This window comes from Mobula birostris, chromosome 21, assembly GCF_030028105.1.
Source record: "Mobula birostris isolate sMobBir1 chromosome 21, sMobBir1.hap1, whole genome shotgun sequence".
Classification (NCBI taxonomy): domain Eukaryota; kingdom Metazoa; phylum Chordata; class Chondrichthyes; order Myliobatiformes; family Myliobatidae; genus Mobula; species Mobula birostris.
In genome coordinates, this window is record NC_092390.1 from 56,289,354 (window position 1) to 56,313,687 (window position 24,334).

At 42.3% G+C, this 24,334-nt stretch overlaps 1 protein-coding gene across 1 annotated transcript in view; it reads right to left on the reverse strand.

Moving 5' to 3' along the window:
• The window catches only part of LOC140185813 (G protein-coupled receptor kinase 5-like), a 331,545-nt gene that overhangs the window by 28,878 nt on the left and 278,333 nt on the right, over positions 1–24,334 (reverse strand). The window contains exons 10-11 of the mRNA XM_072239529.1: positions 7,358–7,395; positions 3,884–3,973 (exon numbers count right to left, since the gene is read on the reverse strand). Coding sequence (XP_072095630.1) covers positions 3,884–3,973; positions 7,358–7,395 — 128 coding nt within the window. The remainder of the gene's footprint in view (positions 1–3,883; positions 3,974–7,357; positions 7,396–24,334) is intronic.

The window sequence follows — 24,334 nt, forward strand, 5'->3', positions numbered from 1 at the left end:
GGCAGAAGGAGATTCCTCCTCAAAGTAAAGGTGTCTTTAAGTTTAAGAGTTTCAGAGGGACCTGAGGATGGTATTTTTCACCCAGAATCTAGATGGAACCTGGAATGTGCTGCCTGACAGGAAGGTGGGAGGCAGACCAAATCAAGTTACTTTTTATTGTCATTTTGACCATAACTGCTGGTACAGTACACCGTAAAAATGAGACAATGTTTTTCAGGACCATGGTGCTACATGAAACAATACAAAAACTATACTGAACTACGTAAAACAACACAAAAACTACACTAGACTACAGACCTACCCAGGACTGCATAAAGTGCACGAAACAGTGCAGGTATTACAATAAATAATAAACAGGACAATAGGCACATCAGGGGGCAGTAGGTTGGTAGTCCGATGGCTTGGGGGGAAAAGCTGATACATAAATAAACAGCTGAATGGTGGCGTCCGGGATTCTGTCCATTTCTGTACTCCCGCCGAGTATTTCATTGGAGTCGGATGTAGTCCAATTTAATGTCGATTGGAGAGCAGAATGGACGGGAGAGCCGGCTGACTAGGGCTTGCTTTTTTCCTGGCACGGACTCCTGCCTGCTTGCCTCGCTTCCGCTTCCTTGCATACCGCTTACGACGTCCCCACCTGCGGCCACTGGAGGTACACTCATACTTAGGCAATATTTGCACAAGCGTTTTACCTAACAAGAGATGGAAGGCTACAGAATGAATGCTGGTAAATGGGATTGGTACTGGATAGTCATTATAGACAAGGTGAGCTGAAGGGCCTGTTTCTGTGTCGGATGATTCTGTGTCGTTAATACTCAAGATCCCAGATCTTTTAATGTCATTTCCAATACACAAGTGCGAAGGAGAATGAATTCTTACTCCAGATCCAATGTAGCACAAAAACAAACACAGTATGATAAAGAACACAATAAATATAAATAAGTAAGATAGCTTCGATAGATAGCTTGTATGTCCATAACGTGATGCTAGGCAGAGGAGTGTCTGTACACAAGGTCAAGGAATGATAAGGTAGTGGTGGTGAGGGATCTGGAGGGGTGGGTTAGTGGTTCTAGGTGTTGATCATTCTTACTGTTTGGGGAAGGTAACTGCTTTTGATCTGAAACAAGTGATTTATTGTCAGCTTCAGTTTGAGGGCTTTTGATGGAGAGTTTAACCTACTACAGAAGTTAACAGCCTGTTATTCAGCTTGGCAGAGGAACTTTATGAAAAGGCACAGTGGATTTGTAACAAATGCCACTCTGGACCAAATGACGATTACAGATAGGATCATAGAAACATTTTATTTTTATGTCTTGAATGACATGAGGTGTTTGTTTTAGCAGAACAGGACAACAGCAGGTGACTGCAATGTGCTGATCAATGAACTGCTTTTGAATCTGGAGGTCCTGGTGTGGATGCTACGTAGCCTCTTTGATAAGACTGGGTCAATCAGTCCATGAGCAAGGTAGGTGGGATACTTCATGATGTTACTGGGCAACATACACAAAATGCTTCAGGAACTCAGCAGGCCAGGCAGCATCTGTGGGAAAGAGTAAACAGTCAGCGTTTCGGGCCGAGACCCTTCAAGCAGGACTGAAGGGTTTTGGCCTGAAACGTCAACTTTTCCATAGATGCTGCCTGGCTTGCTGATTTCCTCCAGCATTTTGTGTGTGTTGCCTAGATTTCAAGCATCTGCAGATTTTCTCTTGTTTATGATGTTACTGGGCCTTTTCTGGCGCCTTTCAGTATATATGTCCTTGTTGGCGAGCAGGCTGGTTTCGGTGATGCGTTGGAAGTGTTTTACAAGAAGCATTATTGTGATACTCATTTTAAAGGGAGCAGGTAAGCAGATGATTTATTGCAGTGATCTTTTTTAATTATTTCAGATCATAACTAAACTGATCTGAATGAAAAATAAACTGAAAATATAAAGAGACCAGCTAATGCATTGCTTAAGAACTCAAGGAACTGTGCTTTGATGCTAATCTTAATAAAATTACTTGTTTTTACAGCAGTTAAAATCTAAAAATTATTTAGTGCATCAGGTGATGAGCAATGATATAAATGTATCAAGCCATGGCAATAGAGTAATTATATTATATCTTATTTACCTTGTTCAGAGATATCGTGCAGAATAAGCCCTTTCAGCCGGCAACCCCAGATTTAACCCTAATCTAATCACGGGATAATTTATCTACCTCTTTGGACTGTGGAAGGAAACTGGGGAAAACACACACATCCCACAGGAAGGACGCATGGAGATGTCCTTACAGAGGATGCTAGGGTTGAACTCTGAACTCTTGACTCCCGGAGTGTTGTGCGAACCGCCACAACACCGTGGTTGCTACCTGCACCTAACAGAGTTACTTCATTCATTGCAATGCATTCTTGGATGCGGCAGCCCACTGCACATGTGTCTCGTGTAAAAGACTGCCAACTATTTGCTGGGATAAGGAAACAGAGTTTTAAGTTACTTTTTCATACAGAATTTATACTCAGGAGGGAAAGTTTTTCCATCATTTGAACCATATGGCACCAGATTCCTTGATGACTCATATTTACTATGCGTTAAGGTTAGTACAGATTGTAATTAACGCAGAGGGAAGCTAATCAAAATCAAACAGCAGGAAACCAATTTTGCATCCATCTTTGTAAACACCTGCCAGTAATTACCAATGTAAAATACCATCTGAATATTTAAATTACCTAACCACAAAGATAAAAACAAAATCCTCAGGAATTATATTCATATTCATATGTTTTTGTATCTTATATTTAGCTTACAGCACGTTAACAGGCCCTTCTGGCACAACAAACCCGTGCTGCCCAATTCCATCCACATGACTGATTAACCTACTAACCCGTACCTCTCCGGGATGCAGAAGGAAACTGGAGCATCCGCAGGAATCCCACAATTTCATGGGAGAACATGTAAGCTCCTTACAGACAGCAGCAGAAATGAACACGGGTCGCTGGTGCTGTAATGACAATACGCTAACTGCTACGTGTCCGTGCCATCCCAAGTTGAAATAGTTTCCTATAGTGGGAGGTTCTGGGACCAGAGGGCACAGTCTCAGGATAGTAGGATGTCCTTTTAGAATGGGGATGAGGAGGAACCTTGAGGCCTCACAATGCACTGGCGAGGCCTCACTTGGAGTACTGTGAGCAGTTTTAGGCCTCTTCTCTCAGAAAGGATGTGCTGTCATTGGAGAGGGTTCAAAGGAGGTTCACGGAAAAGATTACAGGATTGTAATGCTTACCATAAGAGGAGCATTTAATGGGTCTGGGCCTGTACTCACTGGAATTTGGAAGGATGAAGGGAGATCTCATTGAAACCTATTGAGTGCTGAAGGGGCTTGATAGAGTGGATGTGGAGAGGTTGTCGAAGACCAGAGGACACCGCCTCAGAACAGAATGAAGATGAGGAGGAAGTTCTTTAGCCAGAGAGTGTTGAATCTGTGGAATTCATTGCCACAGGCATCTGCGGAGGCCAGGTCATTGGGTGTATTTAAGTCAGAGGTTGATAGATTCTTGAGTAGTCAGGGCATGAAGGGTTACAAGGAGAAGGCAGGAGAATTGGGGAGAGTGAATGATGAGATGATGCAGTAGACTCGAGGGCCAAACTGCCTAATTTTGCTCCTATCTCTAATGGTCCTTTAATTCAACATCAAGTGAAAAGTGTATTAGATTCTACCCTTTAGTTTTCTTTTTACATATATATATATTTTCCTTTATTTAAAAAAATGCAATTCTATGCAAGTAAAGTGTGAACTGGCAGCATCCACAGTACAATGGTGTAGATCACACGATAATGCCCAGTTTGGAAGACAACACAAGGAAAGAAGGAAAATTGACATAGTCCAAATTGAATGAAAGACCTTACCCATGTATCCTACTGTTCCTACCCTGCCACGGATCGTATCCCCTTCAGGAATTTTCACAGCTAAACCCAGATCAGATATCCTAATGTGACCTGCAAGAACATCATACAAAGGAACACAAATAAATGAGTTACTTATTTGATTACCACTTTACAGCATGCACTTTCAAAGCCAATAAATAGATTTATTTTATTTATTGAGATACAGTGCAGAATAGGCCCTTTGAGACATTCCACGTAGCAACCCACTGATTTAACCCTAGCCTAATCACGGGACAATTTACAATGACCAATTAACTCACTAACCAATACATCTTTGGACTGTGGGAGGAAACCAGAGCCCCTGGAGGGGTTGATTTTTGTGATGATTGGGGAGGGTGTATAAAATCCTTACAGATGGTGTCAGAATTGAACTCTGAACTCCAATAGCATCATGTTAACCACTAAACCACTGTGGCACCCTATAATATGCTTGCATCCTTAAAATAAACTTCTCAATGGAATAACTAACATGTTTACTACTATGCAGATTTTGAAAGAAAACTACTTCAATTTAGTTGGGTCTACCTGCTAAACCAGAAAGCACAATGAACAATTTACCATTCCTCTGTGAAATCATATTTGACCTGGCTTATAAGCAAGAAACTTAGTTCTTAATGTACTGACTGCATTATCCTAATACAAAATAAATCATTCCTAAAAAGACTTGAAAAGAGGATATACAGACATGAGGAAGAGATTTATTCCTAATTTACTGCAGTACAGGAGGCCATCTGGTTCACGACCCCTGCTGGCTAAAGGCCGGGTCATTGGCCCCACTCCCACTCTGCTTATTCCTCCATCGCTCTGCTACTTTACCCTCTCCTAAGCCAATCAACTCTCCTTTGATTCTTTTGTTGCTTACCCACAGAGAGGGACAATCTATAGCTGCCAATTAACCTCCTGGCACATGGGAGGAAACCAGAGCACCCAGTAGAAACTCACACTCACACAACATGCAAACTGCAAAGAGACAGCACCTCCAGTTGCAAGGATGTAGTGCAGTGCCTTAGGATAACATTACTTGGTTAACATCCATATTCCACATGTTTCACATATAAAATGTTGTACAGATGTTACATTCAGGAAATGTCTGCAGTTTTATCTTACCTTATAGTCGTGCTTTAAATGGCAAGGGGACCACTTAGACCATGCTTGCTCCTTCAGGAGCAGTCCCATCAGTCCAAGTCCCGTTTCTGCTCTATGCAGGTCCTCCCCAAGTGACAACAGGGTCCAGTTGGGTGCCATGGTAACGTAGCAGTTAGCACAGCACTATTACAGCCCGGGGTGTCAGAGTTCAATTTCAACGTCATCTGTAAGGAGTCTGTATGTCCTGCCCTTGGAATACATGGGTTTCCTCCAGGTAGTCCGGTTTCTTCCCACAGTCCAAAGACATTGCGGCTGGTGGGTTAATGGGTCATTATAAATTGTCATTTGATTAGGCTAGGGTTAAATCCAGGGGTGCTGGGTGGTGTTTCTTGAAGGGACGGGAAGGCCTACTGTGCACTGTATCTCAATAAATAAATATACAAGTTCCTATACACTGTCTGTAACCTGAACTGTCTTCAAGCCATAAATACAGCTGTGAACCAAATCCCCAGGTGAAAAAAAAAATGCCTGCAGTCCTTAGCAGCTGGAAAAATCATCCCGCGGGTCCCCCAGCTGCCCACTTGTGTGTACGGGCTGTCACATGTTGAGTGCTGGTAAGCAGGGGAGGACCAGCATTTCTATAACTTAATCTCTCTCACGCATTCCTCTCAATTCCCCTTTGATTTGGTTTTTGCCATTAACCTACACCGGGGACAATTTATGGCAGCCGATTAGCCTAGTTGTATTTTTCAGTACGTTGCGAAAGCAAAGCAGTACGAGGGAACCATGGAAGCTCCACACAGACAGCATGCCAGGTCAGCATTGTACTCAGCATTGTATTTTTAATTATATAAGTTTACAATTACAGTGACAGAAATACTCCTGATATCTGAGGAGCTGTGCATTAGAATTTGTTTTAGCAACAGCACGCAGGCTGAGTAAAGGGCAGCCCCAGAAATCAGGATATCTTTTGAGATTGCTTATAGTTTTATAACTGGAATTCCAATTGTGGCTACTGAGGAAAAAAGGTACTCCATACTGCAGCTTCCTCCAATTTTCAATACATTTTGTTTTTTATCAAAGCATTTATGGTTACATACCAAATAGAAACATTATATAGTGTAATTATTTTTAATTTAGAGATACAGCACAGAACAAGTCCTTCCAGTCCACCAAGCTGCACTACCCAGCAACCCCTGATTTAACTCTAGCCTAATTACAGGCAATTTACAACCAGCAATTAACCTACCAAATGGTAAGTCTTTGGACTGTGAAAAGAAACTGGAGCACCCAGAAGAAATCCACGCAGATGCGGGAAAAACGTACAAACTTTCTTGCAGAAGACACCAGAATTAAACTCCAAACTCTGATGCACCAAGCTGTAACAGCGTCACACTAATGGCCATGCTACCTAGACACCTCATGGTTATGTGGTAACAGCTACTGAAACAGTAACACACCTGACCTCTCACTTGTTGGGTCACAAAAAGATGAATTTGGATTTTGCCATGGAAGGATGTGATTGCATTAAATATCCATTCTCAAATGGAAATTGTTGATTTGATCACCTTTTGACGAGAATGGCTTTCCAAATGTCTAATTTAATGCCTCTGAAGTTGTTTCTATGTGCCTCCCTTTCTCATTTCATCCACTTTTCTTGTTTAAGAATGAATTGTATTAAATTACTGACACCTCCATCAGTACCATGGCATTATATCCACGCTATTAAAATCACTCCAGGTTATCCTCCTTTAGCTTGTTCCATTGGTAAAAATTATACTTATGGTCTTAAAAGGTTTTCATGAAACTTCCTAATAAGTAGATCGTTGTATTCCATGGTGGTGTAAATCCCACATCTCAGAATTGCTCATTTGTGCAATGTTTTACATAGAAACTGCATGGAATTTGAAGGTAAATCAATAATTGAAAGTAAGTGACTGAATATGATTTTTTATTTTATTTTATTGAGATATGGCACGGAGTAGGCCTTTCTGGCCCTTAGAACCACACCCCACAGCAGTCCCCCAATTTAACCCTAGCCTAATCACAAACTCCTTACAGACAGTGACTGGAATTGAACCGGGGTCGCCTGTGTTGTGCTAACCACTGCGCCAGCGTGCCGCCCCATTTTACAACAACATAGTAGAATTGCAGCCAAGGAGAAAATTGGCTATAATAATCTTGTGCTGAGTCCCTCACATGAATTAATTTACACACAGAGACAATTTTTTTTACACAACTGATAACTGAGTTAAGAAGGGAATATTTATTGAAGCTGTTAAAATTTTCGTAAGGATCTATATTCACCAAACTATGCACTACTTATTAGTGAAAATTTGAAATACTTACCATAATCATCTAACAATATGTTTTCAGGCTTCAGATCTCTGATAGAAATGAAATAAATGGAGAACATCAGAAATGGGCATTTTATAGCAAAAACAAAACAGAACTTTGTTTCTTAATATTGTTGAGAGACTCAAGTTAATATTCTTTATAAACTTTATTTCTAATTGTATTCACAGGACAGAAACATGCCATTCAGCCCTTTACATCCTTTGGTGTTCACACTTGACATGTGCCTCATTCCATCTTTTTCACAACAAACATTAATATAAATACGAGCAAGTTTGCAGATGCTGGAAATCCAGAGCAACACACACAAAATGCTGAAGGAACTCAGTAGGTCAGGCAGCATCTATGGAAATGAATGTCAATGTCAATGTTTCGGGCCAAGACCCTTCTTCAGGTCTAGAAAGAAAGGGGGAAGATGCCAGTATAAGAGGGTGGGGGAAAGGAAGGAGAATAGCTAGAAGGTGATAGGTGAAGCCAGGTGAGTAGGAAAGGTAAAGGTCTGGAGAGGAAGGAATCTGATAGGAGAGGAGAATGGATCGCAGGAGAAAGGAAGAGGTTATAAGCAGGAGAGAAAAGTTAAGAGGCCACAGTAGAGAACAGAAGAAGAGGGGAGGGAGAAGGAATTATCTTTACCAGAAGGGGAAATCAATTTTCATGCCATCAAGTTGGAGGCTATCCAGACATAATTAATATTAATATAATTAATACGAGCTCATTTCCTTCTTCACATAATTACCAAACTTCACCTCAAATGCACTGAAGTATTAATGAGCAGTATTTCAGGACTCTGAAGGAGATAATGGACACAGCTGTTGTCACCTTCCAAAATGACATAGATTTTGGAATAGTTTCCAAAATTTGTGATTGTAACCCCATTACTTACGAAAGGAGGGAGGAGACAACAGTCAAACAAGCCAGAATTGATTAAGAAAGTGGAACCAGGCAACCTACGATAGGATTGGGCAGGTCAAAATGAATCTCTGAAAGGGAAATCTTGTTTGACAAAAGGGATAAGATTTAGTCAGCTAAATAGACACAACTGATAGTATTTCTGCTCTCAGATTTTGATAAGGCACAATATTTGTTAACAAAATTAGAGCATTTGGTACCGTAGGGTAGTACAATGATGTAGCTTTCGGATTGGTTAAAGAACAGAAAATAGGGGTGAAAAATAAAAAGGGACATTTTCAGATTGTTGGGCTGTGAAGAATGAACTGCCAAGGGGATTCCTGTAGGGGTCCCAGCTGTTTGAAATGTATATCAATGGTTTGGCTGAGGGAATCATGTGTATCACATTCAGGTCTATCGATACTACAGAGCTGGGTGGCAGGGTGTACTGTAAGGAGGATGCAGAAAGGATTTGGAAAATATAGATAGGTTAAGTGAAAAGGCAAGGACAGAGCAGATAGAATATAACAAGGAAAATGAGGGTGATCTACTTTGATAAAAACACTGATTATTTTCCAAACAGTGAGAAGTTATTAATATCTAGAGAAAGCTGTGGTTTTGTGTATCGCTGTGCATGAACTAGGGCAGTACCATTTCGGCAAACTGGATTCCATCTGATCTCTGAGCCTGCATGGAGTTTCCATCTTCTCCCTTTGACTGTGTGAGTCTCCCCTGGGGAATCCAATTTCCTCCCATGTCCCACAGATGTGCTGGTTGGTAGCTTAATTGACTACCAAATATTTACCAAGGGCATAGATGAGTGATAAGACAAAAGGGGGCAGATAATGGGTACTTAAGGGAGATGGGAGGGTTACAAAAAATAAATGGGGGGAAAGATTAATGGGGCTGCTTTGAAGGGTAACATTGAATCGATTGAAAAGCCACCTATGTTGGATGGAGTACAACACTGGAAGTTTGTGAACAGTTTTGAGCTCCTTAACTAAGAAAGGATGAGCTGGCATTGGAGATGGTCTAGAGTAGGCTCACAAGAATGATCCTGAGAATGAAAGGGTTAATGGACCTGGAGCATCTGATAACTCTGGGCTTCTTCTCACTGGAATTTAGAAGAATGAGGGGGATCTCATCAAAACCTATCAAATGCTGAAAGCCCTAGCTAGAGTGGACACGGAGAGGATGTTCCCTACAGTGGGTGAGTCCAGCGCAAGAGGGCGCAGCCTCACGATACACGGACGTCCCTTGAGAACAGAGATGAAGACGAATTTCTTTAACTGGAGGGTGTTCAATCTGTGGAGTTCATTGCCACAGATGGGTGTGGAGGTCAAGTTACTGAGTATACTTAGAGTAGAGTTTGATATGTTCTTGATTCGTAAGGGTGTCAAAGGTTACAGAGAGAAGAGAGGAGAATGGGGATTAGAGGGGTAATAAATCAGCCATGGTGGAATGGTAGAGCAAACTTGATGGGCTGGATGGCCTGACACTGCTCCTATATCTTATGGTTTTATGTAGGCCCTGATGATTAAAAAAAACTAATGGCAGACTCATCTTCATTACAGGATGTTTAGGGCCTGAGTAAGATTGTATCAGGGAAATGATTTCATCTGTACTGGGCTACCTACCAATGATAGAGGAGAGCAGTGAGTATTTTGCTCCCTGGAATGGCAGGCTTGTGGCATGAGGAGAGATTAAGCAGTTTGAGCATACGCTCCCTTGAGATATGAAGAATGAGAGAAATTTTAATTAAAATGTACAAAATTCTTCAGGGACTTGGACGGGTTAGATATAGGACGATGTTTCCCCTTGCTGAGCTGTCTAGAAACCAGCATTTACAGTGTCTGAAATGAGAAAAGAATATGTTTATCTAGAGAGGTTCCATCCTGGGGTACACTGACCCTTCGGTTAATGATAGGGATGCAAGGCATAAAAATGGTCGGGAACTGCTGATCCACAGGGTGATGGATTAATTGGGATTCGCTACCAAAAAGAGGTTGGCTCAGATGCAGAGTATATTCAAGGCCAAGAATGGCAAACTTTTAGATATTAAGAGATATTAGATTAGAGAAGGCTGGGAAGGAATCTGACTGAGGTATACTAAATTATGATGAACATTGACAATTTGACCCTTTAGTCCAGGGGTTCCCAACCTTTGTTTTTGCCATGGGCCCCAGTTTTGGAACCCTGCTTTCGAACAATATTCAGTACTAAAGGGCACAGATTTAAGTTAAGGGAGAAAAGGTTTAGAGGTGATCTGAGTAAGACTTATTTTCACCCAGTGGGTGGTTGGAATTGTAAATTCACTATGTATCCAGATGGTATTCAGACAAGCACTTGAATCACTGACATATTGAAGGCTAAAGACCAAGTGTTAGTGAGTGATATTAATAGAGATGGATAATTGATGGTCAGCATGGATCCAGTGAGCTGAATGGCCTGTTTCCTAGCTGTGGCTCTGAAAAGATACAGCAATGTATCCTGAAACATGTACTCTTTTCTCTTTTCTCGCTGCTGCCATCAGGTAGAAGGCACAAGAGCCTCAGGACTCACACCGGCAGGTTCAATAATGGTTACTACCCCTCAACCATCAGGCTGTTGAACAAAAGGAGATAACCACACAACCAATGATTTCACTTTAAAGATGCTTTATCTTTGTTCTCGTGTTTTTGTTATTTATTGCTATGTATTTATATTTGGATTTTGCACAGTTTGTTGTCTTCTGCACTCCGGTTGATCTTTCATGGATCCTGTTATAGTTACTATTCTATAGACTTGCTGTGTATGCCTGCAGGAAAATAGACCTCAAGCTTGTACATGGTGATATATATGTACTTTAATAATAAAACATACTTTGAACTTTGAACAGCATTATGTGGACTTAATGCAAATTTGGACATTTATCAAAATTGATATTTGGATATTTTATTTTTGCCCGGTTCCCTTTGAGGAAACATTTCTGCAAATTCACAGGATGATTTGTTTGTGACAATAGTTCATATTGCCTGCAAGGGAGAAGATATCAAGAGCCATACAGAGCTTTTATTTTGCATTAGGTCCGTCCATTCTTGGTAAATTGCGGTTTTGACTACGTATATGGATCCTCTTATGAACCCATTGGAAAGGATAATCTTGATTAGCCGACGAGATGGTCCATTTCCTTCATAATTCAGTGAAGGTGCTCCTTTTTACAAGCGCAGATTTTTCTTTTCAAAAGCCTCACAGCTAGAAGATGCATTAGTTCCAGAACAAGTCACAAGAAACATTTATCTGTTTCGTGTGTTATTCTTTCATGGCTGACAGAGCAATTTGGTTGTTTTTAAATGACTGTCTTACTTAATTTCAGAAAATAAATGTCAAGCAACACTTGAAGAGCCCAGGATGAGTGCACAACAGGTTTCATGTTGCATGAGTCCAGATGAATGTGCATGGAAAGTTTGTATTGGAGATTTTCCATATGTTTCTAACACATACCATTCTGATAAAGGAGGGCATTCATGCACAACTGTTGGGAATGACTTCAAAGCTCTTCGTCCCAGGTGACAGTGCTAATGTAGTCAGCATTTGATTGACTGGTTTAAAATACTGATGAAATAAATATTTCCATTCTTGGCAATGCATTGTTTCCACAAAAGGGTTTTGTTATAAACTTGCTGAACTCTAGTACAATGGACCGGCAAGGAAGTGCAAACTCAACTACGAGGCTGAGAGTTTTATATGTTACAGATTGTTTCAAACACATGAACAGCAGTTACTCTTGAATTGAACTTTGATAGAGATTGATGGATGAATTGTAGGCGAGCTTTGATAAGAAAAACTCCTTAGGAATGGATCTACAATACAGGCTTGATCACAATTTTTTAAATTCTGATTTTATTTATTTAGAGATGCAGCACAGCCACATCACATGGCAATCCCCAGTGATAGACTTCCCCAAGAGATCTGCCACATACACGACTCTGCAAAAGTCATCGGCACATATCCAGTATTTTGGCCCTCTGAGCTACACTGCCCAGCAACCCCCGACAACCGCCGATTTAACCCTCGCCCAATTAAGAGGCAATTTTCAAAGACCAATTAACCTTCTAACTGGTACATCTGTGGACTCTGGGAGGAAACTGGAGCACCCGGAGAAAACACACACATTCGACAGGAAGGATGTACAAAGTCCTTACAGGGGATGTTGGCATTGAATTCCGAACACTCCGATGCCCCGAGCTGTGATAGTGTCACGCTAACCACTACAGCCATGCCCCAAAGTACTGAAAGATGCCAGAATTCTTTTAATGGCTTCACTCCAATAAGCATGAGAGAGAGAGAGACATTATATCTGTAATTTGTCAGTGAAAGACAATATCGTTCACAAACAGTGAGGCATGTAGCACGGGGATTTAGAAAAAACGTGGATGTATCTGTCATCCATTACATTGAACATAGATCAGTTCTGCACAGGAATGGGTCCTGCAGCCTATGGCACCTGTGCCAACCATGATGTAAATTTAAACTGTATGTCTGTTTGTACCTGGTCTACGTTGCTCAATTCCCTGGCTGCTCCTGTGTCTGCCTGATGTCTCTTAAAACGTTGCCATCTCATCTGCTTCCACCACATCCCTGGCATCTATGTTTCGGCATTTACCACTCTGTAACACACACAAAGTGCTAGAGAAACTCAGCAGGTCCGGTAACTTCTATGGCAATGACTAAGCAGACCTGATGAAGGGTCTCAGCCTGAAACGTCAACCGGTTATTCATTTCCAGCGATGCTGCTTGAGCTGCTGAGCTCCTCCAGCACTTTGTGCATGTGACTCTGGATTTCCAGCTTCTGCAGAGTCTCATGGATTTGCCATTCTGTAAATTGCTTGTCTCGTAAATTGCCTTTAAACTTTCTCCCATTCACCTTCAAGCTATGCCCTCTAGCATGGGACACTGGGAAAGAGGCTCTGATTTTCTACCTTATCAATGCTTCTCATAGTCCTATTTACTTCCATCAGGTCGCCCTTTAACCTTCAACACTCCAGAGAAAATAAGCCGTATTTACCCAACCACACATTATAGCATTGTGGTCATTCAATCCAAAGAACAAATGATTTCCAAAACAAAATGTTTCAAATCTAAAAGGTAGAACTCATGGCGAGACTCTCGTGACATTGCTGGTTCATGAGCTAAGTATAAACTGACCTTCTTCACATCGCTGGTTAATGTTGACCCGCACTGATCACAAGCACTACTGAGCAAGTGTCTTGCAGGGAAATCTGAATCAGACACAATGTCACTGGCATATGTTATGAAATTTGTTGTTTTGTGGCAGCAGTACAAATTATGCAATACATAATTTAAAAAACAACTATAAATTACAATGAGAAACACACACACACATATACATATATATATATGGATGTTGAGTGCTAGGTTGTTGTTTCAGGAACACCACTCAACCTGCTAATCTATCTCACTCCTGTACCACTCCTCTTTACCATCTGAAATTCTGTCAACAATCGTTGTGTCATCGGAAAATTTATAGACGGCATTTCAGCCATGTAGAAAGAGTAGAGCAGGGGGCTAAGCACGCTTCCTTGAAATGCACCAGTGTTGATTGTCAGAGAGGAGGAGATGTTACTTCCAATCTGAACTGACTATGGTCTCCTGATGAGGAAGTCAAGAATCCAATTGAAGAGGGAGGTATTGAGGCTCAGGTTATTGATTTGTACTGAGAGTTGAACACTGAGCTGTAATCAATAAAGAGCAGCCTAATGTAGGTATTGCTGCTGTCCAGGTAATCCAAGGCCAAGTAGAGGACCAGATACATTGAATCTGCTATAGACCTATTGTGGTGATAGGAAAATTGCACTGGATCCAGGTCTTTGCTTAGGCAGGAATTGACTCTAGCCATGACCAACCTCTCAAGGTACTTCGTCACAGTGGATGTTGAGTATGACTAAATGATAATTGTTGAGACAGCTTACCCTGTTCTTCTTGGGCGCTGGTACGGTTATCACCCATATGAAGCAGGTGGGAACCTCCAAATGCAGGAGTGACTGATTGAAGATGTCCTTTAAACACTCCCACCAGTAGGTGGGCACAGGTTTTCAGTGCCCTACCAGGTACACCATCGGGGCCTGACGCCTTGCACGTATTCATTGTCTTGAAAGATGTTCTGACATCGGTCTCTAAGACAGAGATCACGGGGTCATCAGATGCTGCAGGGATACTCACAGGTGTAGCTTTATTCTCCCTTTCAAAACATGCATAAAAGGTGTTGAACTCATCTGGGATTGAAGCATCATAGCCATTCATAATGTTAGGCTTTGCCTTCAAGGAAGTAATGCCTGCAGATCCTGCCAGAGCTGATGTGTATCTAATTTCAATAAGATTTGCTTTATAACTCTTAAAATAGCCTTCTGTAGGTTATACCTGGACTTCTCATATAGTTCTGGGTCACCAGTCTTGAATTACACAGATCTAGTCTTCGGCCAGCCGTGAATCTCCTGCTTCATCCATGGCTTTTGGTTTTGTCATGTCTGGTATGTCCTCGAAGGCATACATTCATCTACACAGGTCTTGATAAAGTTGGTGACAACTGTGGTGTATCCATTCAGATTTGATGATGAATCCTTGAATATTGTCCAGTCCCCTGATTCAATGAGGAGCTGTAAGCATTCCTCTACCTCCCTTGACCATCCTTTCGTGGTCCTCACCAATGGTGTTGCATTCTGCCGGTGCGCTGGAAGTTAAATTACAGCCAGGTGATCAGAGTTTCCAAAGTGCAGGTGTGTGATGGCACAGTAAGTGCACTTGATATTGGGATAATAATGGTTCCACAGATGATAAGTTGATCCTAGATGTTCAAAGACTTCTTCAACCTGGCCTGGTTAAAATCCCCTGCAACGACAGGGAATGTATCAAAGTGCACAGTTTCACGCCTGCTGATCACAGTGCTCAGCTCCTCCAGAGTCTGCCTGATGTTGACCAGGGGTGGAATGTACACCTCTACCAGGATGATGGCAGAAAACTCTCTCGGCAGAGAAAATGATAACACTGGACCACTAGATGTTCCAGGTTGGGTGAGCAGGACTGAGATAGAAAAGTCATGTCTGTGCACCACAACGAGTTGATCATGAAGCATACTCTGCCTGCTCTATCTTTAAGAGACTCAGCTGTTCTGGCAATGTGATGGATGGTGAAGCCCTTGGGCTTCAGTTCTGCATCCAAAATGGCACCCACGTTTCCATGAAGCAAAGCACACAGCAGTCCCTGATGTCCCTCTGGTACTGGAATCTTGCTCTGAGGTCTTCAGTTTTCTTTTCCGGAGTCTATACATTTGCCAGCAGGATAATAGTGAGTGGAGTTCTAAGGGCCTTGTGTTGCAATCTTCCTTGCAGTTCCCCATTTCTTAAAGGGGAACTGCACTCGCGACCTGAGCCTGTAGTCCAGGTTCCATCGATTTTGATGATTGATAGATTTTTAAAATGTTTCTAAAAACTGTGTTGCTCTTGTGGCTGTGACTGTGGATTTCAGCTGTAGTAGTCATAAACGGGAATATTCGATGATTCTCTTCGGAGCTGCAAATAATGAGTTGAAACTTCCTGGTGGCATCTTGACTCATTATTGATAATGCTGTCAATGTAGGGGGTGTGGGGAGGAGCAATGGGCACAAAATGGCTGAACTCAATCCTTTGCCTCTCAGATTTGCTCACTGTCCAAGGATTCTTGCTATCTCGCATCCAAAATATTTCAAAAAAATTGAGGTGAGTTTAAAATATTAAACTAAGCTCAGCTGATTATAAATGAACCTAAGTTTCGCCTTCACTCGTCGGCCTTATCTCAACTTGAGGTGTGGCCTCAAGTTCCTGCAGTCACCTGGGAAACAGCAACAAATTTTCTCCACTACCACTTTCCATAAGGGGGCAAATGTCAGCTGTGAAGTGTAGAGCTGCCTGAGATTCAGTCCTCTGTTTTACATCTCTGAATGCTGTTGTTTATAAGGTTTAGAAAGTGGCATTGCACAGATTAACTTCCACCAGGTTTTTGCATGACACACTTAGCTTTCTCTCACAGGAAGTTGAAATGTGCAGGAGTGGATGAGAAGTTGATTTCATGGTGCCTTGCTTCTCTGTTTGACAGGTTTGCTCAGTCTCCTTATGGAGAACCGCAGCCCCTGGGGCTCATTGATGAACAATGTCACTGAGGCGCCTCACATCTTTTGACCAAGTGCAACTTTTTCCAGTTGTGAGAAACTTCACTGACTGAGTCCCCCAGAGGTTTAAAGACTGAGTTTGTTGTTAGTCGTACTTTAGCTGAAATATTCCTAGTTTTCCAGAGCCCATGACAACACGGAAAGTCACATAATAACCACTTAATAAAGAAACGTTTCTAACTCTGACAATAAAGTATCTATGGAAGTTCAGTTCTACAGATGTTGGAAATCGTAAAATGTTTGGCTGCATCGATGGAGAAGGGAACAGAAATCCAGCTTTTGAAGAAAAAGAGTATTATTGTGTTTATGAAAAGAGGTGTAGGTCAGGGGCAAGGGATAGGAAGTTTGGAGGATATCTGTGGGATGGTGATGGTTGGTAGCTCTCACATTCAAAAACTATCTGGATGAGCATTTGAATCATCAAGACATAGAAAAATAAGTCAAGTAAAGTTTACTGTCATTTAACTATTTACAGTGCATGTGTACGGTCAAATGAGACAACATTTCTCCAAACCAAGATGTAAAGCACAGTAGTACACATAACACACAATAACTTAGGAAAGTAAGGATAAAATCTACTGATGAATTATGCATGAATAAACAAAGTAAAGCACATAAATTAAATATTGTAATGTACGGTACAAATTAACCGAATGTGATGCGGCAGGAAGTTCAGAAGCTTAATGGCCTGAGGGAAGAAACTGTTTCCCATCCTGACTGTTCTTGTTTTTACGCGTTGGAGTCTCCTGCCTGATGGTAGAAAGTCAAAGAGGATGCTGGATGGATGGGTGGGATCTTTGATAATACTAAGGGCTCTGCATATGCAGTGCTCCTGATAAATGTCCTGATGGATGGTAGGGAGACCCCTGTGATCCTCTCTGCTGTTCTCACAGTCCTTTGTATGGACTTCCAGTCTGATACTTGGCTGCTCCTTTACCAGATGGAGATGCAACTTGTCAGGACGCTAGCAATGGTGCTCCTATAAAATTCATTTAAGATGGAGTGGTTGGCGGGTGGGAACCTCGCTTGCCTTGCTCTCCTTAGGAAGTGGAGGTGTTGCTGTGCCTTCTTGTTCAGGGAGGTGATATTAAGGGACCAGGTGAGGTCCACCATGATGTTAGCTCCAAGGAACTTGGTGCATTTAACTCTCTCTACAGAGGAGCCACGTATTCCCATGGAACAGGAGCTGGTAAATGGGATTAGTATAGAAGGATGCCTGATGACCAGCACATACATAATGGGCTGAAGGGCCTGCTTCCATACTGTATGATTCTGCAGCTAGTTCTGGGCGGGAGCTCTCACACTGCTGGGTTTGACACTCAAAAACACATCAAACAGGCCGAGAGCACTTTCCAGGGGTCTGCTAATGAAATATTTTCGGCCCTTAAGCTTTTCCACATGCTCTCATTACATATAAAATCTACAGCTGGATGTGGCACTCAGAGAGTACAACAGTAACCAAGCGGCTGAGTTTCCTTCAAGCTGCAGAAACTCAATCAGCCGCCAGGCAGTCTTAAAGGACTGATGGTGGTAATGTCTGCAGATGCAGTCAAGTAGTATTCAAACATCACTGAAACTAGCTGGTAAAGGAACGTTAATTTTGCGCATTATTTAATTGGCAAATTTCATAGCACAGCGTCATATGACACGTTTAGTTTACCTGCCCTGTCGGTGTTGATAAAGAGTTCATTGATTAGTAGTGTTTAGTGTGGGATAAGCTTTAGCTGCTGGGTGCAGGTGGGGATGAGTTGAAAGGCTGTGTCTTCTGGGAGAGATGGATTGCATTTTCCCACTCATTTTGCTGTGATCAACATGCTGTTTGAACTACAGCCCAGATATGGGAGATCGTATCTTAGAAGCAATCCTCCTCGTCAAGCACACGGAAAGTTAGATTGTCTGGAAAATAAATGGTGGATGGCGTGAAATGAGATAGAGCGTGTTTCTGAGTTGGATGTTTCCCAGTTAGCGTCATACATATGCCTGACCTGACCTGATTTGATCTTCTGATGACAAATCATTCTCTAAGACAGGGGTCGCAACCTTCTTTATGCCATGGAGCAACACCATTAAGCAAGGGGTTCTTGGGCCCCAGGTTGGGAACCCTTGCTCTATGCTATGCTTGACCACTGCTTGGGGAATCAGTCTACCAATTTGCTCACACCTTCTCCCTGAACCTATCACCCTTTGTCTTTGGTGCTTCCTAAGTACACCGCCTCAGACCAATGATCATAATGGCTGTTGCCGTGCCACTCAGTCACAATTCTACCCTGATGAAGGGTCTCGGTCCAAAACATCAACTATTCACTCTTTTCCACAGGTGCTGCCTGACCTGCTGAGTTTCTCCAGCATTCTGTGTGTGTTGTTAGTCACAAGGTAGTGCAGCAACGCTGACGCATCACATCTACGGACTTTGATACTTTTACGCAGTTGTTTATGATCTGTATCAAGTGGTATTGTTGGGTTGTTCATCAAGTTGTACTGTTAGATTGTACATCAGGTTGTATTGTTAGATTGTTCATCAAGTTGTACTGTTAGATTGTACATCAGGTTGTATTGTTAGGTTGTACATCAGGTTGTATTGTTAGGTTGTACATCAGGTTGTACTGTTAGGTTGTACATCAGGTTGTATTGTTAGGTTGTACATCAGGTTGTATTGTTAGATTGTTCATCAAGTTGTACTGTTAGATTGTACATCAGGTTGTACTGTTAGGTTGTACGTCAGGTTGTATTGTTAGATTGTTCATCAAGTTGTACTGTTAGATTGTACATCAGGTTGTACTGTTAGGTTGTACGTCAGGTTGTACTGTTAGATTGTTCATCAGGTTGTACTGTTAGGTTGTACATCAGGTTGTACTGTTAGGTTGTACATCAGGTTGTACTGCTAGGTTGTACATCAGGTTGTATTGTTAGGTTGCAGTAAGAAAACAAAGAAAGGAGGTGCACTTTAGAATTATGAATTTTTCATTTTGCCTCCTACTTCCAATGAAGCTCATTCAGTTCATCACGTCTAAACCGACTCACAGAACAATCGTCTTGGGTACCATCAAAAAGCAACGTGCAAGTCACTCTGATGGATACCATTAAATGCACCCATTTCAGTCTGCTACAGCTAAACTTACTGTCATTCACGTTTCTTTTCCCCTCTATTGTCATGTATTGCATTGTACTACTGTCGCAAAATTAACAAGTTTCACAACATATGCCAGTGATATTCAGAGCCAGAGTCAGATTTAATATTACCGACATATGTCATGAAATTTGTTAACTTTGTGGCAGCAGTACGATGAAACACATAATAATATAGAAAAAACTTGTGAATTACCATAAGTCTATATCAAATAGTTCAATTAAATAAGTAGAGCAAAAACAGAAATAAAAGGAGTAGTGAGATTATATTCATGGGTTCAATGTCCATTCAGAAATTGGATGGCAGAGGGGAAGAAGCTGTTCCTGAATTCTGATTCTGAACCAATCTCAATTCCACCCCCCCCACTCATTTTACTTTGTAATCTATTCTCTTCACATTCCCATCATCTCCCCCTTCCCAAGATGTGACTGTTCTATTCACCAACAGATCACGGTTACTGTTGACCAGTTCACCTACCAACTCATCCCTATATTTGATGCTGGAGGAAACTGGAGCTCCTGCAGCCATAAGGGAAAAATAAAGTAGAGACTACACACGAACAGCACCGGAGGTCAGGATTGAACCCACGTTACTTGAGCGGTGAGGTAAACAGCTGTGTCGCTTAGCCACTGATTTTTATTTATTTATTCGGATTTTTATTTTTGATTAAAAAATCAGATTAAATTGATTTTTAATCTTTTTTATTTTTTATTTGTCATCAGGGACCCCCACCACCCAGGACATGGTCTCTTCTCACTGCTGCCATCAGGAAGAAGGCACTGGAGCCCCAGGACTCTCACCACCAGGTTCGCGAAAAGTTATTACCCCTTAACCATCAGGCTCTTGAACTAGTGAGGATAACTTTACTCAACTTCGCTTGCCCCATCACTAAAGTGCTCCCACAACTGATGGACTCACTTTCGAGAACTCTTCATCTCATGTTCTCTACATTTATTGGTTATTTATTATTATTATTATTTATTTCTGTTTGTATTTGCACTCTGGTTGAATGGTCAACTTGGTGCGGTCTTTCATTGATTGTTATTCTATGGATTTATTGAGTATGCCTGCATGAAAATGAATCTCAGGGTTGTATTTGGTGATATATATGTACTTTAATAATAAATTTGCTTTGTAATTTGAACTTTGTTTATTGGGATACAGCGTGGACAGACTCTTCTGGCCTTTCAAACCACACCAGCCAGCAACCCCCAGTTTAACCCTAGACTAATCACAGGGCAATTTACAATGACCAACTAACCTACCCACCGGAACTTCTTTGGATCTAGATGATTTAGATGGTAGCTGCAGGGGCAATTTGCAATATACATCTAAACCATTAGGCTGGTCCAAAGGGGAACACTTGAACAGGTTAAAGTTGATAACTCTGTGTACAGCAACGCAAGTGAGAAGTAATGAAAGATTAATACTTCTTGTTTCCATCTTACTCCAGCTCCAGTCTGGCAAGACATTATCCAATGTCAGTGATGCCTGCATACCTGTCAACCAATTGCGGCAGTAGGTCAAGAGGGCATGTTTTCTTCTATTTTGGGGCAGCTGCAGCCTTAAACTCTTCCAATTAAAACTGAAATCTGCTAATTTGGACAGATTGTTTGAATGATTTTGGCAGGGTCAATGAGCAACATGCCATTTGAGTAAAATGATTCCCCGGACTTTAGCCTCTCGAACACAGAACAAAACTCTTGAGGTGAGGTTGGTGCCTGTGTTGTGATTTTCTGGCGAACACTGAGAAAGAACACTTGACAAAACGAAATGGTGGGGCTGTGTTACAGATTCAGACCCTCAGTAATAGATGTGCACGTTACATGGAGGTTCAGTGCTCACAATGGATCATCAGTATTGAGTAAACTACTTGCAAAGAAGCTGAAAGAACTCTGTGGATCAGGCAGCATTTATGGAGGGAAATGGACAGCTGATGTTTCGGGTCTGTTCTCTCCACAGATGTCGCCCGACCTGCTGGGTTCTTTCAGCCTTTTGTGTGGATCAGCCACGATGGAACGGCGGAGCAGACACGATGGCCCAAATGGACTAATTCTGCTCCTGTATTTTAAAGTCTTACGGCAATTTGCTCCAGATTCCAGCATCTGCAGTCTCTTGTGCCTCTATTTGCTAATGCTTGTCAGCCCAACACCCTGACGACCTCCAGCTTGCTGAAACACATTTCCCAACAGGTAATCATAAACACGAGAAACCCTGCAGATACTGGAAATCTAAATCAACACACACAAAATGCTAGGGGAACTCAGCAGGTCAGGTAGCACGCATGGACATGAATAAGCAGTTGACATTTTGGGCTGAGATCCTTCATCAGGACTGTAAGCATTTTGCTTTAAAGAAGCACCAGGTTGCAGAGCTGCTGCTTCATAGCTCAAACGATCTTCGGTCAATCCTGAGTAACACACAGAAAATGTTGGAAGAACTCAGCAGCCCAGGCAGCATCTACAGTACTGTGCAAAAGTCCTAGCCACATATTTATTGTTGGGTTGCCTAAGATTTTTGCACAGTACTGTAGTAACTTTATGTATTGCATTCTACTACTGCTGCTGCAAATAAAATCAAATTTCATTACCTATGTGAGTGATGATAAACCTGATTCAGATATGGGTCTCTATTGTGGACTGAGATGGGAAGGGGGCAGGGAGAAGGGAATCATGGTTGGGGAAGAGAGAGGGGAGGGAGTGGGAAGCACCAGAGAGACATTCTGTAATGATCAATAAACCAATTGTTTGGAATCAAATGGCCTTGCCTGACGTCTCAGGGCTGGGTGTGTCTGCACTCTTGTCACCCCCCCCCCCCACCGCCACCAGCCATAGAACATAGAACAGTACAGCACATTATAGGCCCTTCAGCCCACAATGTTGTGCCGACCCTCAGACCCTGCCTCCCATATAACCCCCCACCTTAAATTCCTCCATATATATCTATCTAGTAATCTCTTAAACTTCACTAGTGTATCTGCCTCCACCACTGACTCAGGCAGTGCATTCCACGCACCAACCACTCTCTGAGTAAAAAACCTTCCTCTAATATCCCCCTTGAACTTCCCACCCCTTACCTTAAAGCCATGTCCTCTTGTATTGAGCAGTGGTGCCCTGGGGAAGAGGCGCTGGCTATCCACTCTATCTATTCCTCTTATTATCTTGTACACCTCTATCATGTCTCCTCTCATCCTCCTTCTCTCCAAAGATTAAAGCCCTGTCTCCCTTAATTTCTGATCATAATGCATACTATCTAAACCAGGCAGCATCCTGGTAAATCTTCTCTGTACCCTTTCCAATGCTTCCATATCCTTCCTATAGTGAGGTGACCAGAACTGGACACAGTACTCCAAGTGTGGCCCAACCAGAGTTTTATAGAGCTGCACCATTACATCGCGACTCTTAAACTCTATTCCTCAACTTATGAAAGCTAACACCCCATAAGCTTTCTTAACTACCCTATTCACCTGTGAGGCAACTTTCAGGGATCTGTGGACATGTACCCCCAGATCCCTCTGCTCTGCCACACTACCAAGTATCCTGCCATTTACTTTGTACTCTGCCTTGGAATTTGTCCTTCCAAAGTGTACCACCTCACACTTCTCCGGGTTGAACTCCATCTGCCATTTCTCAGCCCACTTCTGCATCCCATCAATGTCTCCCTGCAATCTTCGACAATTCTCTACACTATCTACAACATCACCAACCTTTGTGTGGTCTGCAAACTTGCCAACCCAGCTCTCTACCCCTACATCCAGGTCGTTAATAAAAATCACGAAAAGTAGAGGTCCCAGAACAGATCATTGTGGGACACCACTCGTCACAATCCTCCAATCTGAATGTACTCCCTCCACCACCACCCTCTGCCTTCTGCAGGCAAGCCAATTCTGAATCCACCTGGCCAAACTTCCCTGGATCCCATGCCTTCTGACTTTCTGAATAAGCCTACCCTGTGGAACCTTGTCAAATGCCTTACTAAAATCCATATAGATCACATCCACTACACTACCCTCATCTATATGCCTGGTCACCTCCTCAAAGAACTCTATCAGGCTTGTTAGACACGATCTGCCCTTCACAAAGCCATGCTGACTGTCCCTGATCAGACCATGATTCTCTAAATGCCCATAGATCCTATCTCTAAGGATCTTTTCCAACAGCTTTCCCACCACAGACGTAAGGCTCACTGGTCTATAATTACCCGGACTATCCCTACTACCTTTTTTGAACAAGGGGACAACATTCGCCTCCCTCCAGTCCTCCGGTACCATTCCCGTGGACAACAAGGACATAAAGATCCTAGCCAGAGGCTCAGCAATCTCTTCCCTCGCCTCGTGGAGCAGCCTGGGGAATATTCCGTCAGGTCCCGGGGACTTATCCGTCCTAATGTATTTTAACAACTCCAATACCTCCTCTCCCTTAATATCAACATGCTCCAGAACATCAACCTCACTCATATTGTCCTCACCGTCATCAAGTTCCCTCTCATTGGTGAATACCAAAGAGAAGTATTCATTGAGGACCTCGCTCACTTCCACAGCCTCCAGGCACATCTTCTCACCTTTATCTCTAATCGGTCCTACCTTCACTCCTGTCATTCTTTTGTTCTTCACATAATTGAAGAATGCCTTGGGGTTTACCTTTACCCTACTCACCAAGGCCTTCTCATGCCCCCTTCTTGCTCTTCTCAGCCCCTTCTTAAGTTCCTTTTTTGCTACCCTATATTCCTCAATAGACCCATCTGATCCTTGCTT